A 16,144-nucleotide genomic window follows, 5' to 3' on the forward strand; every position below is an offset into this window, starting at 1 on the left:
CCAAGTTGTTCAAAACGTTTCTCTCTCTCTCTCATTATCAGCTCCTCCTTAATTAACACTTCCTCTAATTGTTCCTTCTCTATTGTTATTCCATAGGCGACTTCACTTTGTTTCGACTTCAATAGCACCCTCCATGCTAGCAGGACGCTAGCACATTTTCAGAGATTATTGCAGCTGCTCGTACCTCCAAGCTCTCACTGTATCGCTGCTCTCTCCCACAGGTTGTGACCCTGGGGAAGAACAGCCGTGGCTACCACTACATTCTGGCCAATCTTGTGAGTAATAACCAAGCCGCTCCCCAGGGAGGGAGTGGAACCCGCTTTTTGATGCATGTGACGGGACTAAGCCATGTACCTATCCTTCTCAGCCATGAACAAAAACGTGCATGCACAATGAGCGGATTAGAGTCTTCTGTATGGGGGGGGGAAAAACATGGCCGTATATATTTTGTTTGTTTGTCAATGTATGTCTTTGTTCTCTTCTCTGTAGGGGTTGTTTTGTTTATTGCCATCTCCCTGTCAATCCCACTCTCGCAGTCAGACTGCATTGCTTCTAATTATAAATCAATGTCTTCAGCAATAAAAAATTTGACATTTAACTTTTTCAACCGTCTTTGGAGGACAGTCATCTTTTCTCACCGTCTGGGGAGGGAGAAGTGTTCATTTGGCCTTGATATTAGCATGAGTGTTTTAAGGTGGAGGCCAAGCCTGTTCTCACCTGCTGTTCCCTCTCTGCTGTTTCCCTGGCTTTAGAAGATGTGATTATGCAGCAGGCAGATGCATGTCCTTGTGCTCCGTAACACAATGCTGCACTTGAAAACCAGCAATTTGACCATAAAAAGAAAGCCCCCTATGTCATGGCTCTAGGGTGCAGCGTGAAATTTGATGACAGTTGGAGCTGCAGAGTTGTCAAAATACATTACAAAATGTTTGCTTTTTTTCCGTGGCAAATCTCTCCAATTGAAAGTAGGCCAACTCATTCAAATAAAATATTTTGTCTTTTTCATGATCTGACACAAACTCCAAAGTACCTGCTGACATGTTGTTTATCTGTAAATGAATTCAAGTTCCACCACAAAGTGTGAAGAGAAACATTTACTTCAACATAATAGAAAACACATGTTGTATTCTTATACAGAATAGAGCACTTAGTTTTATGATTGTTTTGTTGGGTTCGTTCTAACATGTACACTTATGTATATTACACACTGCCAAAATACAAACATTCATGGTGCATAGTCCCAAGTTCGATCGACCTTTCAAAGAAGTCACACGACTCTTTGCCTTCTGTCTCATCTCAGGGATTTTCCAATGTGAGCTTGGACAAAGTCTTCGCCGGTGGAGCCAACATTTCTGGGTTTCAGATAATCAACCCTGAGAACCCGATTGTGCAGCAGTTTGTGCAGCGCTGGGAGCGGCTAGATGAAAGAGAATTCCCAGAAGCCCGAAACACTCCTCTGAAGGTACTTTGCTCACGAGGCCTTTCATGGCGCATGCAGAATACGACACTCATTTCTTCTGAAGGGCTCTCTACCCATTCATCTCCTCCTCTCATCCCCTCTCTGCCTTTGTCATTCTCTCTTACTCCCTCCCCTTGTTTCCTCCTCTTTGCTTTCTCTCCCTCCCAGCGATCGATATATTGATAGGCAGTGCAAGGCAAGGTTATATCTCAGCTTCAATTTACATCTAATTAAACAATGATCAAGAAAGAAATGGATTTTGAATGACATTTAATTAGATTTTGTCATGGTGCTGTGGTTAACAAACAAGTGGCTCAACCCTTGCTGGTGAAAAGGTCAAGGTAAGTTTGAGGGGAAGTGTGTGGGAGATAAAACCTCACATTAATTTTCTATTTTCTCTCCAACTGTGCATTCAAAGTTTTGACAGAGGTCTTGACCATTAGAGAAGCCCCGGCTTTCCCACTGTCTGATCAAACCATTCCACATAAGCAGTTTCAGCTTTAAATGAGAAATGACGCCTTGCATGAACAATGTATCTAACAATAACTGCAGCAATATTATTAAACACATGACAGCTACACTGAAATTTGCATTTATATTTTACCCATGTAGTTGGTGCTCTTATCCAGAGCAACTCCCAATGAGTGGAGCAGCAGATGTGTTATTACTATTATTATTTTTTCACACTCATAGAACACAGAACATAGTCATTGAACACTTCAGTATGAAAATGGCTTAACTAATCTTGCAAAAACAATAATGTCCATCGGCAGCGAGTCTCTTCATCTTGTGCGTTCCTGTCTCATTATGTGTTCCTGCTCTGCTGTGATTTTGTACAGTACACTTCAGCTCTGACCCACGATGCCATCCTGGTGATAGCAGAAGCCTTCAGGTACCTGCGGCGCCAACGTGTGGATGTATCGCGTCGGGGCAGCGCTGGGGACTGTCTAGCCAATCCTGCTGTACCCTGGAGCCAAGGCATCGACATCGAGAGAGCTCTCAAAACGGTAGGGGGAGAGAGAGAGACATAGAGAGAGAGAGACAGAGAGAGAGAGACAGAGAGAGAGAGAGAGAGACTGGCAAGCTGATAACTAAAGAAAGGGCTAGAAGGAGTGAAGCAGAGATAGCGAGTGAGAATGTGATAGAGATGGAAAGTGACAGAGAGAAGGGAAGAGAGAGCAGAGCTATTCTCCTCCCTCTGCCTCCAGATATCTTTGCACAGAGCTCACTCAAATCCAGACCCTCATTACCATAAAACTACATCTTTTATTAAAGCGTATCCAGTCCATCATTTGATTAACAGACTCTGTGTTCTCCAGTAGCTCCATGGACATGAACACCTGCCCTCCCTTAATGCCAGCTATATATGCAAAGTGATAGCTTTGAAGCTATTACACATTTACCTGTGTCTGTCTCACTGTCCCACGTTGCAGGTCCAAGTGCAAGGTATGACTGGGAACATCCAGTTTGACAACTACGGCCGAAGGACCAACTTCACCATAGACGTTTATGAGATGAAAACAGGTGGGCCAAGGAAGGTAAGAGAGCCATCCATCAGCTGTCAAATCCCAGCCTGATCAAAAATATCTGCTCTTTATCAAAACACAGCGAACAACTGTCAGACACCAAGGTTCATTTCATTACTTAAACATGTCAAAGCCATGCAGTTTGGCAGTAGTTCATTATGAGATATTTCAAGCCAAGACATAATCGGAAAAGATTTAGTGATCATCTACCCTGAAGAGCAACATTCTGTAAATGTATTTTCAAACAAGCCGGCTGTTTACCGCTATTGATGAAAGTAGTGAGGGCTTCTGCATGAGGTATTTCACTGCCATGGCTGATGGGACAGAGCAGAGCGATGTCGATTGCCTCTCTCTCCATTAGGTAGCAGCATTCAGTATGATGAGCCTCGCCAAGCATTACAAGCCCCACAAGTCACACACAGAGCCTGCAATCTGATAGCTAAAACTCTCCTATCAAAAGAATGACATCAGACTATTTCTTCTCCATGGGATAGCGCAGATATGATTTTCAGTCCTCTCCTGACAGTAATTACCATTCAAATAGCCAATTACTGTAAAGGGGATCCAAGAATTCCCCTGGCTCCTCTTCACAAAGGTGATTCCCAGTGGTACGTTCACATCATAACTGGTACCATATGATGACCTCTGGTTTTATTTCATAACCTCTCCGAGTTCCAAGAGACGGCTCTGCGTTTCCCAACTCCTCTCGTTAGCTGGATAAGTGTGGGCTCAGTTTGATATGACGTGTGATTATGCTGCCTGCCTCCCAGGCCTCTAAAGCCCGCACTTCAATTAGCATCACACAGCCCTCACAGCCAAACGGAGAGAACGAGGAGAGGGATGGAGAGAGGGAGAAAAGAGGTCAGGAGAGAGAGAGAGAGTTAGAGAGAGTGAGCGAGGGAAGACGAGACAGGCTGGGCAGCAGTTTGTCAGGACCTGGAGCCCCACTCACCCTAGTGACAGTTAGAGGATGAAGGTTCTTAGCAGTGACTGTCAGGAGTGATGTATGGGCTGATATCTGTCCCAGCTGCTCAGGGTGAGATCAGGACTTTGCCTCTAGAGCGGCACTCCGTGACACAGCTCCCCGCAGTCCAGGCCTACAGCACCGCTTCTCAAATATCAGCGTCGGACAAGACTGATACATCGGGAAATAAATAAAAATAGGAGCTTTCTTCAATCCGGCGAGCACAGTAACTACTGGTTATAGTCAGGATCCAGTTTGCAGCTGTGACTCCAAAAGTTTGAGAAGCAGCGCCTCCACTTGGTGCTTGAGAATCCCACACTGTCGTATACCTGTCTGTCCCCAAACGTTTAAAGATCTGAGAAAAAAAAATGCGGACCAGATGTGAGGGGCAAAATCCCAGCCAGCAACAGTTACAATATTGGCAGCGACATATGCAACACGTTTCATCGTGAGCCAGACCAGCCATTATTTCAGACGGGCAAACAAACACTTGACATTGGTTTGACTTAAGCATCTGTATAGCAGAATAGAGAGTAACTGCAATGGCAGGACTGTGGAGGAGAAGCTGTGGAGGCACTGGCATATTATGATAAATTATTAAGTGTGTATGCAGTTCACAGGCCTGAATATCAATTATGTACCATAAAACCTAGGCAGCTGAAGGTGGGAGGGTTTGATGCAGTCTGCCGTATGCGCAGCCACTGCACAGAAGCAACTCAGTGTATAATGCTTCTACTAGCGCTTTCGGCTATCTGGACCATTATAGATGTTGTTATGAATCACATTAAGCAAGACTATATCTGCATGCTATCTGTGATGATGACACTAACTGCATGTTGAATTTAGAAACATCAACTTTTTGTTTACTCCGCCATGCTCGCATTACTGGGCCAGTTCTCCCATGTTAGTATTCTGCTCATCCGGTGCTATTTTGGTACAACTTTGGGGCAGAGGCAGCAGGCCTCTGGGAAATCCAGTGTTGTTTTAATGAGCCCAGCATCATGGCAGTTCCCAGTAATACTTAGATGTGTCCCTGCTATACGCTCCCTTATATAGGGTGGAGGGCATAATGCATGAGCCAGGCAGAGGTGGAGGTGGGGTGGGGTGGGGGTGCTGGGTGGATGAGATGGGGCTGTCACTCCAGGAATGTTGATAACCGCTGTTTTCTCTTTGCAGATTGGGTACTGGAACGAGTACGAGCGATTTGTAAATATTATGGACCTGCAGGTTACCAACGAGTCCTCCTCAGTGGAAAACCGAACGATTGTGGTCACTACTATTATGGTACACTTTCCATGCAGTTTTAAATGTTTCACGTATTCTGCCACTCAAGGTCATGGTGTTGATTCCAATGATTGATACATTCTGTCCTGGGCGGGTAGAACCACATCTTTTTTGTGTTGCTTTCCATCCACTCACTACATGTTGAAACAGTCGATCCGCAATGGGAGTGTTTCAACTGTATCCGTGTGGGTGCCAAAGCATTTTGATTTTCCATACTTCAGTGGCCTGTCGTAGCAGTGACATCACAATAATGGTATATATGATAATGGTTGACTCCATCAATTACAAAAACATATAAACGCATACGTAAGTAGACCTGTCTGTCCTCATCAAGTAAATGTTCAATGACACTTGGGATAGACTGGCCGAAGAATGACTAGAGGATGATACAGCAATGGTTTCTCAAGCTGGGCAAAGCAAAATAACCAGTACTGGAGGAGGGATAAGAAGGAGTGGTACTTTTTCCTTGTTATTGCCTCTCCAATCTATTTTGTATTGCTCCTCGGAGTGTTCTGTGTTGAAGTATAACCTCTAGTCAATGAATTGGGAAGGATTGTTTTCTTAGTATTTTTCTAAGACAAAGCAAGGTGCCATGAACAAAACAAATATTTGAAAATGTATTTTTCCTATATTTACTAAACTTATCAAACTTTTTGAATTACTTACCTTTACAAATATATTGAATGACAGTATGATGACATTATAATTACTTGATACAGTACCTTGTCCTTGGCAAACAAACACTTGAAAAGGTAAAGGAAAATGTTAAGAAGTGATAAGGATCCTGGTATTCCTACACAGTTACATTTCATCTGTATTCCAAAGGCTAACCCAGCGTCACTCAATAGCAGGAGGAAACATTTAACATCTCTAGATGAGAAATACAGGCAGGAGGTAAACATGTGTTAACTCAAGGGAAACACTCAGTGGAGCCAAGGTGAGGGGATACGTTCAGCACAGAACAAACAAACCATTGCTCTCCCACTTGCACCCTAATTGTGTGTGGCTGTAATGACAATGCCTGCTCTCCTGAGCAGTCCTTTTGTTTGATAATGATGATGTGCTTAGAAAGAAAAAAGACGAGCTGCACCACTGTTTTGAAAAGGAGAGGAAAAATAGCACGCTCTCGCTCTCCTGATGTAATTATTTTATTTATGGAGTATTTGCGTTTTCTGGATAGCAAATAATGGCTCATTTTGTTTTTTATTTTATTTTATTTTTTTATTTTTTTTGTTTTAATTTTTTGGAATGAAACAGCCTTTCCCTGCGCATTGGTGCAATGTGCTTGACTACGTCGAGATACTATGGGCACTCTCTGATCCCTCTCCTGTCACTGGCATTTACTTATGAACCCCATCCCCATTCCCATCCCCACCCCACTCTGAGCTAACCCACACCCTGCCTACCAATGACTCCCAGCCCCATTAAAAATCTTTCAGGCCTTCTGTTCTCTCCCGCAGAAATGAAAAAGTTTGTCCCTCCCCTTAACCCTCCTGAATTACGCCTCAGAGTCGCCCCTGCGGGCTGAGAAGGGGTTGGGTGCGTTAGGCTTGGTGTCTGCTGGCTGCCACAGCTTGATGAAAGCAGTGTGACCACCTGATCGTGCTGCTGTTATCAGTGTATATTCGTGCATTTGTGGTGCATCATCTGTGCGTGCATGACTGCATGGGCGCAGTTGTAGCAGCTTATTATTATTATTTTTGATCTGTGTGTGTGTGTGTGTGTGTGTGTGTGTGTGTGTGTGTGGGAGGGTGGGGGGGCAAGAGCACGTGCACATATGAGCGCATGTATGCATATTTTAATTATAGTTGAATGTGTGCTAGGGTGTACCTGAAGCACGGGAGTGAATAAACCGGCGTGTGTTTGAATCAACAGGAAGCTCCTTATGTGATGTACAAGAAAAATTATATGCATCTGGAGGGGAATGACAGATATGAAGGCTACTGCGTCGATTTAGCATCTGAGATTGCCAAACATGTTGGAATTAAGTACAAACTGTCTATAGTAATGGATGGGAAGTATGGAGCCCGAGACCCCGAGACCAAGACGTGGAACGGGATGGTGGGTGAACTGGTCTATGGGGTGAGTACTGGGAGCCTCGTTTTCAATGATTACATGACAGTTTGCAAGGAACTTCAACATGAGAGGAGATCTCATTTTTCTGTCTTAAGGTCATCACCAACTCATTTTGAACTCATCAGCTCTTGCCCAGTTCAAAGTCTAACGCCGTCTCAGGTAGTTCAGCTGTGAGTGAATTTATCAAATGCACCCTCAAGCATTGGGGAGTTGGTGATCATCTTGAGACGGAGAAAATGAAATCATTTCTCAGTGCTGTTCATTGCAATTTTTTGCTTAGGCTAGAAAGCTATGCCTCTAGCACAGTCAAAACAGAGGTAGGTACATGAACACAATGAGACCATATGGCAAACACACTGTAATCACTTTGATGAATGAAAAATTATATGCCTTTGAAGTGATTGTGTAATTATGTTCATTGTTTGATGTGTATGACGGATACGCCGCATTGTAAATTCACAGCTGAGAAAATCTGCTTTAAAATCAACAGCTAAATGGTGGTTGTGGTTTGGAACAACAAGATCCATATGTGTTGCGCTGCATAAAGGTTGAACCTCTCACATTAGCAAAGAGCCGTGCTGTGTTTTACATCTGACAGCGTGCTCAGGCTCTCGCAACACCTCCAGCATTCCAAAATTATCCCCTGTTCTCCAAGGCCACAATAGTTGAACAGGGGCCAAATACAAAATGCATGAGGGTTAGGCTTCCTCATCTGTTCAATTTCCCAACTATCAGCCAGAGAGATTGCCTGGTTTGATGTGCTATCGCCACCAAATTATCTTTCAAATGGGAAAAGTCCACTCCCCGCAGATGGAGGGAGAAAAAAATACCCCCATCAAGTCCCTGTCAAGCCTTTCTAGGCCTGTAGTTTTACGGCAGGTGGGCCGGGACTAATAGTTGTGTACATTTTGACCTTTTGACCAGTAAATTAATTTGATTTTAGTTGTCTTTTAAAGGTTAGGCCTGAGGCTGCTCTTTATTGCTTTGTTTCCCTCACCATTGATTGAGTGCTGCCTAAGCCCGCATGAGGATTAAATGGTTATAGCCCTTCACAGTCCTGTTGACGGGGTAAAGAAAACAGTCATGTTTATTGGGTCTATTTGTGTTGCACCTAGTTTGACCTTGTAAAAAACGTTTTCTGCTCGTGTTCCTTCAATCCAATGTTATTTTCTCAATTTCGATATGGAAGACAATGCAATACAGCGCAGTGCTAGGAATTGTCCTTCACAAGTCACCGCTTTGAAGAGGAGCAGTTATTGAATTAATCACATGCACACTAGCTGCAGTAACACTGTCTAAAGTGATTAATTATTTTGGTCTGCTTTTACAAAGAAAGCTGTCGTGATTTCTAAAAAAGCTGCACCACCTCCATGGATGTGTTTTGATAACATAACGTGACTGGAGCAGGAGAGCAAAGGAGGGAGGCAAAGAGAAACAGCTTGGAAAATAAAAAACAAATAACGCTAATGCCAGAATAAGCTCTATCCAGGAAATCCAGTCGACTGAATGGCATGTGATGGAGAATGTTCAATTGAAGGAGTTTACACAGCCTTGGATTGCTGTTTTCCTCATGGCAACCACTCCACATTCTGCCATTTAAATCACAGCCATTTTATTGCCATTTTAGCGTGCAGGATTTGTTATAGGGACATTTTATTTGTTGTTGGGACAAGTTACTCATTTTCTTTGATTAGTTATTTTAATGCAAGTTCATCATTCGTTTCATAAGTCATTGAAACAGCTATAGTTTATAGCTATAGTTTTATAACTAGATATAAGAGGTCATTGCTTTTAACCAGCAATTTCCTGTACACTTGAAAAGTTATTTTTTTCTGTGCCTCCTTAGGTCATGCCACTCCTGACAGAACAAAGTTTAGAATGAGTATGGATCCATTTGGAGCAAAATCTCAAATGTGACTCAAACACCCATCTGCCTCGGTGGATTATTTCCAAGCTTCTTCTCTGAATGTCTTTCAGTCCCTCTTGAGCTGCTCCTCCTTCCCACCCAATGTGGATACATTCCAGTGAACAAATAGATTAGTTTTACTGTATGAATCTCAGATGCATTAGTTGTTTTTATGCGACTCCTACCATCACAGATCACAGCATTGTTCAAGATGTTGCTACCCTGCTTTTCCTGCTTTTTATTCTGTTTTTTTTCAGCCTGCCTACAAAGAGACTCACTAAGCGCCGTAGGCAGTGGCTTATTTCTTAAAACCATATATGAAAGAGCTATGTGTGATAACGACATTGTTTTATATTCTCTTTCTCTCCTAGCTTCTAGGGTAATTGACAATCAGCGGCAGTCACTCACATATGTAGAATGGCCTGGGTATTTATGCAGGTCAAAACTAACGCTTGCTGTGCATGTCCCTGTTTCCAGAGAGCAGATATAGCCGTTGCGCCTCTCACCATTACTCTGGTTCGAGAGGAGGTGATAGACTTTTCCAAGCCCTTTATGAGCTTGGGCATCTCCATTATGATAAAGAAGCCGCAAAAGTCCAAGCCTGGCGTATTCTCCTTCCTGGACCCACTGGCCTATGAGATCTGGATGTGTATAGTGTTTGCCTATATTGGGGTGAGCGTGGTTCTGTTCCTGGTCAGTCGGTTCAGTCCTTACGAGTGGAACCTGGAGGAGCAGGACGAGACCAAAGATCCTCAGACCCCCCCAGATCCTCCCAATGACTTTGGCATCTTCAATTCCCTCTGGTTCTCACTGGGCGCCTTCATGCAGCAGGGCTGTGACATCTCCCCAAGGTGGGTCAGCTCCAATAGAAGAGAATAGAAGAGAAAGAAGAGAATAGAATAGAATCTCTGATGTTAGTCTCTCTTACACAGCATGTAATTTTTACTCCTCTCTCTTTCTCTTTACAAGGCGATAAGATGCAAACATCCTTAATAGGCTGCAGAGAGTTAGTCAAGCATCTTAATTTGCTCCTTCCTGTCACATTGCTTTAGGCATTCTTTATTTGAAGCTAAATTCATTTCACATTTATTGCATCTGTTATGTTTAAAGGAGTTTGACAATTTGTATACTGAAATTGTCATGACCAAAATGGTTTCATCAATACTTTCTTCAGGCTGTGACCTGAAATACTCTCTGTTATGAACTTTGACCCTGGTGATGGGTGTGGTGGATTAGAGTGCATCCTATGCAAAGTTTATTACTTCCAGGCCATATGCTGCATTATGGTGTGCTGACTCAGTATCAGGTTTTTATGTAGGGGTTTACAAGGAATTTCTGATGACCGATGCAATTAGGTACATTAAACACAACTGGAAGATCTTAGCAGTTGATAGGCTCCACATGTCGCTGTCTAACTAAGTTATCTTACTTTCTGTTGTTCGCTCAGGTCTCTGTCAGGACGGATCGTTGGTGGTGTGTGGTGGTTCTTCACCCTCATCATCATCTCCTCCTACACAGCCAACCTGGCTGCCTTCCTGACAGTGGAGAGGATGGTCTCTCCTATAGAAAGTGCTGAGGATCTGGCCAAGCAGACAGAGATAGCATATGGCACACTGGACTCAGGCTCCACAAAGGAGTTTTTTAGGGTAAGTATCACCCACAAACTGTACCAAAAAGTACCTGATTTATCAGCTTGTGGCTCTTTTGCTCTCAGTTCAACTGGCAAATAGGTAATGCAATGGCCCAAACATTTGCACCCAATCTTGCTTGAATGATACAATGAGCACTACCTTGTGTAACGTTCCTGGAAAACTCCCCCTTGCAGCTTTCCACTCTCTACCTTTACTTTTAGCACAGTATTTCTGACCTGTGTAGGATTGCACCAAACGAGGCATGTTGCCAGTGAAGTACTTCTTGAACTCTTATGACATGAACGTGAAATTTATGCGCCAGTACTGCAGTGTGCAACCTTGAGGCACTGGGGCTGTCAGCAGAAAGTGTGATAACAACGTGAAGACTCAAAGGTGATAAAAACAGGAGCCTAATCAAAGCACCCACATCGGGCTTAAACTCAGAAGGGTCAGCTCATAAAATATAATTAGCTAGCTGGCCATGGCTGGCAAATTGGACCTGATGAAGAGAAGCCCTGTAGGTCAAAGAGAGCAGTTTGAAAGACGTTTGAGATGGAATAAGCAATATGTCCGTCGGCATGAGGGACTAGTCATGCAATTAAGTCATAAATTAACCAAAAGCTGAACTCAAAGTTTATTAGCCCCTCCAATCCACCCACATCCTCACTATGCAGGAGTTAAAAACATTGCATGTCTTTAGGGTTGCCAAGCTTTTGCTGTGAAGTTTGTAGATGTCTCAGCTTTTGGCACGGTTACATCGGGGGTCCAAGTGCAAGAAGTTGAGAAAGAATTAATGAAACAGCACTCTGACTGTGATGACGAAAGGCAATATGACAGTCTTTTATCTTACTCTCCCTCATTACTCATCAGCAGGAGAGAAACAATTCATATGTTTCACAGCTGCAGCCTGTTGGCAGAATGTGCTACTCATTTGTATTACCCCTGGGTTGAATTGTTCAGAACAACAAAACAATGCAAAATCAAACCCACATTTTTTCAGACAAAGAAGAACAAGTTACTGTCTACAGAGTTGGTATTCATAAATAGAGTCAGATGGTATTTAAAAGACCTTTGGATTATAAGCCCTGAAGTTTTAAGTCTGTAAACTCTTAGGAGACAGTGCTGTAAAAGGCTTTGTACGATGGAGATAATACATCTTGGGAAGCATGGCACATGACGTGTACGACACAACAATACTCCACTCTCTACAGAACATCTTGCGAAGCCGTCATCGCTTTCTCCTTTAATCAGCGATGCGACACAGGTGTATGCCTGTATGTGTCACAGAGCTGAGGGATGCCAATTACAGATTGGGTTTCCAGCCTGACAATGGAGCCACCACAGGTCTGCCGGTAGAACAATCTGAGGGGTGATCGGGGAGTCGCAGTTTTCCTGTATCCCGTATAATGAGTGTCCTAGTTACAGTCTTCAAATAGGAAATGACATGTGTGAACCGCTATTCCAAGGGACTTTTAATTAAAACTGCAGAGGGCTGACAAGGAAAAAAACACACTGATTAATGGGAGTTCAAGTTCTATTTCAGATCTGTTTTTCAGGAAATACATTCAGGCTTAATTAGACCCATACGGCATCAGCCAGCTGGAAATTTTAAATCAGGTCCAATGTTTCAAACAAGGCATATGTCATCATCCCTGACACTCCTGGCTTTAATATTTGATGATTTCACCTGGTTTATTTTACAAAGGTGCCTGGCAAGTGGAGCAGAACTCAATAATGTCATACATTTGCAAAGTTTTAATGTTTTTCCATGCTCCGCTTCTATTTAGAAAGGACGGAGAATGAGACGCAGTAACATAAATAAAAAAACAGCTTCTTAATAAACTAAGAGAACATATTCAGGCATATTCATATTTTAAATAAAGCTCAAATAGACAAATCTGAATTAAAATCATATTAACGACATCACTTGAGCAATATAATTGTCTGTTAGGCACGTCCCTGCAGAGTGTTCGTGAACAGAGGCAATTGGAAAAAAAATATCTATCTCTCAGGTGTTACAGTAGATCCCCAGAAAGCCTGGTTCTACTGCTCTCAACCAAGTAGGACAGCTGGTCTGGGAGACTGGCGCTGGTGTGCCCAGTGGAAGGCTGAATGGCTCTAGGCACTTGGCACTACAAATCTCCCCGCGCTTGGCTCCTCTTCCCCAGACTACCCCGCTTGTTTGGGCACCCTCTCTCTTCTGTCTCCAGCCTGTCTGTTGCTTTACCTTCAGACAATGTGGAAGACAGTTTCATGCTTTGTGCGGCTCTTCCTTAACATAGCAGCTGTCATGCGCTGCTGCACCAGTGCGGTTTGTTTCATCATTTTAATTCCTGTCATGGATCTTTTCATGCAGTCAGTTGAATGTTTGTGTTTTGGATGATTAGAAAATGATGAGTTGTACCAGTGAGGCCATGTTTATCCTCTTGATGAGGTTTAACTCCATCAAAAGGTTTGGCTCTGTTACATTTTGAAATGTACATTGAAGTAGGAGCTGGATCGTAATAATGGCTGAGATGATAAAGTGGGCTGATGTGGCTGTTTAATTACGTGTAAAGACTGGGGCGAGACCATCAAAGACGACCACACTGCTGTCCCTTCATGCACCTCATTAAACCACGTAACAATAAAGGAATGATAATTGCGCAGAGAAATGGGAACGCTGTGTTGTTGTTGTTTTTTTTTTGTTCTCAAAAGATTATACATTATCTGAAGCCTCAGCAGCAAACATCATGCATCTTACTGAACTGCAGGTGTGGCGGAGATGGAAACAACAGCTTGAGAGCAGTCACCAATGCATTTTACTAAGCGTGAAAATGAATTTCACGTCTCAGCTATTGTGGTACAGACACTATAGCTTTTACATGATACATTACGATGTTTAATAAGTAGCATTTTTCTATGCAGAGCAGACCTGCGTAGAACCAGGGCTGCATGAAGAGGATGCAGCGCCTGCAAGGAGATTTATATATAGACAAAGGAGTCCTTATAGTTCAGCTGCTCTGCAATCATATGCTACATATTGTAACACGAGTCCCTGAGCTCTTGTCACTTTGTGTTTTCAGTACAGTGTTGAGTCGGGGGGGAGGCTCCTACAACAAAGATTACAGCCTGTTTGCATAAAAGAGGAAGCTGACAAAAGTGATGATAGACTGGTGTGAGATAGGGGTAACCTCCAAGGGGAAGCAGTGTCCTCAGTGGGCCTCGTCGAACTTTAGATGAGCAGCAACGACAGGCACGGGGAGAGCTATTGGAGTCCGGCAACAAGCCTCAAAGACATGCAATTGGTATTCTGGGCATACCATGTAGCACTTCAATGACAAAGTACGCCCCCAGAGCCTCAACTTTCATTTCTGCATACTTGAGATACAGGTAGTCTTGGCATACAGGATATTGGGAAAAGTGGTGATGTCCAGAAACAAAATGGAATGGAGGTAAAGTAAAGTAGGAGGAAATGTACTGGTGGGTGTTTGAAGATGGCATTTAGATACACAAGCAGCAGAGAGTACGTGGGAGAGACCATAATGGAAGCAACCTGCAATGCCAAAGGAGGAATAAAAAACAGGCTTCAGTTCGAAGGGCAGTGGACAGAGGTCTGGAAATGCTGCATAACTTAAAATCAATACAGATTAAGTAGCTATTTAGAAAGGAGAGGGCAATTTCTTTGACTTTGCACTTTAATCACATGTCCTTTCTCCGACATTTTAATGACCATGGCGGTGAATTTTGGAAAAACAAAAGCTTTGAAATGGATTTGCTTCCAATGGCAGAGCTTCAAACAATATATTTACCAGTGATGTTTGAAAGCACGCACACATATATGCACACCCCTCTCCCCTTTCTCTCTCTCTCTCTGTCAGCCTTCCTGCTGTCCACTTCAATGTATCATGCAGTACTCAAAAGAATTTACCTTTTCTGGCCAATAAGCATTTCATCTTCAGACTGCAGAGAAAAACAGGGTAGCCTGTATTACTGTAAGAGGATAATGCTCGTATCCACTGTGGGCGTCTGTACCTGCACGCGTGTTAGTGTGTCTGCATGCATGTGCGTGCATATCTGCATGTGTGTGTTTCCCAGATTTCTTACTTTGCCCAAGAAGCATAATAAGCCCACTGCTATTCTTCTGGCTCCCTACTAACCTGCTTTGCTGAGGGAAGCATTAACTGCTTTCCTGCCTTCATCCCTCTATACCTCATCTGAGGTCATCATGCCTGGAATAACAGACTCGGGGTTGACTTTATGACTATTACAGGACAGCAAGAAGCTCACTGACAGATTTGCAAGAGGAACACCTACAGAGATGATGTAACTGTCTAGCCTAGGTAGGAGGGTTAAGTGAGATTGCCGTTGACTGTTTAGGTGTTTCATTCTGAGTAGAACAGTATTATCATTTTCTACAGATGGGTTTCGAGCAATTTAAAGAGACAGTGCAGCAGGGGTTACGCAGGTTGCCTGAATAACTTGGTACATATTATGCAACATAGCATACTGTTTCTTTTCACTTTAATACAATAGTTTTTAAATGTGGCCACTCCCTCTAATTGGTTGGAAGTCCATTTAGATTGCAATATGTTCCAACAGCGCATTATACTATGTGAAAAAGAGCCGCATGTGTAAAGCTGTATTTATGGCAGTATATAATTGCTCAACAAATTTTCATTTCATTACTGATGATTGACTTTTCCAGTCATTATTCCCTAATTGAATTTTAAATGACCACTGTAGACCGGAATGTGAATGATTACATTTTAGAAGGGACCAGAGTTGACTTTCAATGTGTTATGGTGTGTATAGGGCATGTGTGTGTGCTGACTATGTGTGTGTGTGTGTGTGTGTGTGTGTCTTTGTGTGAGTGTGCACATTTGTTTGCCAGCAGTATATAATCAAAGGATCTCTCTTTCCCTCCTGTGTTTTCTCGCCACATCTTGTTTTTTTTCTTTCTTTCTCTGAATCCCTCTGTTTCAAGCATCTCAGCGGTGACTTTAGTTGCAGTGGAATCAGCCTATTTAGGTTTCGGTCTCACTTCATCCCTGCTCTGATATTGATGAATTGACTTCATAAAGCACTGAGGCAGCACACTCTGTCGTCAGTAATCAATGCCCAAATCCATTCTTTTCTGCTCATTTGAGGAGGCGTCTGCAGCTCTCCCACCTCTCCACTGCATAGCAGATGAGTCCTGGGTCTTCGGGGAAATTGTCCTCTAAACTAGTGTCCTTTCAAAGATGTTTGACACATGCAAATTGAACACATTTAATAAGATTGTCAACAAAAACATCACATCTAAGGGACTGTTTTTCC

The 16,144-nt window shown here is 43.0% G+C and overlaps 1 protein-coding gene across 2 annotated transcripts in view; it reads left to right on the plus strand.

Annotated features, from left to right (window-relative positions):
• Positions 1-16,144, plus strand: part of LOC139648817 (glutamate receptor 3) — a 73,508-nt gene that overhangs the window by 49,622 nt on the left and 7,742 nt on the right. For both annotated transcript variants that reach the window (XM_071525052.1, XM_071525058.1), the window contains exons 5-12: positions 222-275; positions 1,301-1,462; positions 2,299-2,466; positions 2,893-2,997; positions 5,126-5,233; positions 7,109-7,315; positions 9,693-10,066; positions 10,663-10,861. In XM_071525052.1, coding sequence (XP_071381153.1) covers positions 222-275; positions 1,301-1,462; positions 2,299-2,466; positions 2,893-2,997; positions 5,126-5,233; positions 7,109-7,315; positions 9,693-10,066; positions 10,663-10,861 — 1,377 coding nt within the window. The remainder of the gene's footprint in view (positions 1-221; positions 276-1,300; positions 1,463-2,298; positions 2,467-2,892; positions 2,998-5,125; positions 5,234-7,108; positions 7,316-9,692; positions 10,067-10,662; positions 10,862-16,144) is intronic.

The sequence above is a fragment of the Centroberyx affinis genome, unplaced genomic scaffold, assembly GCF_046629955.1.
Source record: "Centroberyx affinis isolate AG114_WGS23_722 - 3 ecotype Tasmania unplaced genomic scaffold, CSIRO-AGI_Caff_v1 ptg000108l_1, whole genome shotgun sequence".
In the NCBI taxonomy this organism is placed as follows: Eukaryota; Metazoa; Chordata; class Actinopteri; order Beryciformes; family Berycidae; genus Centroberyx; species Centroberyx affinis.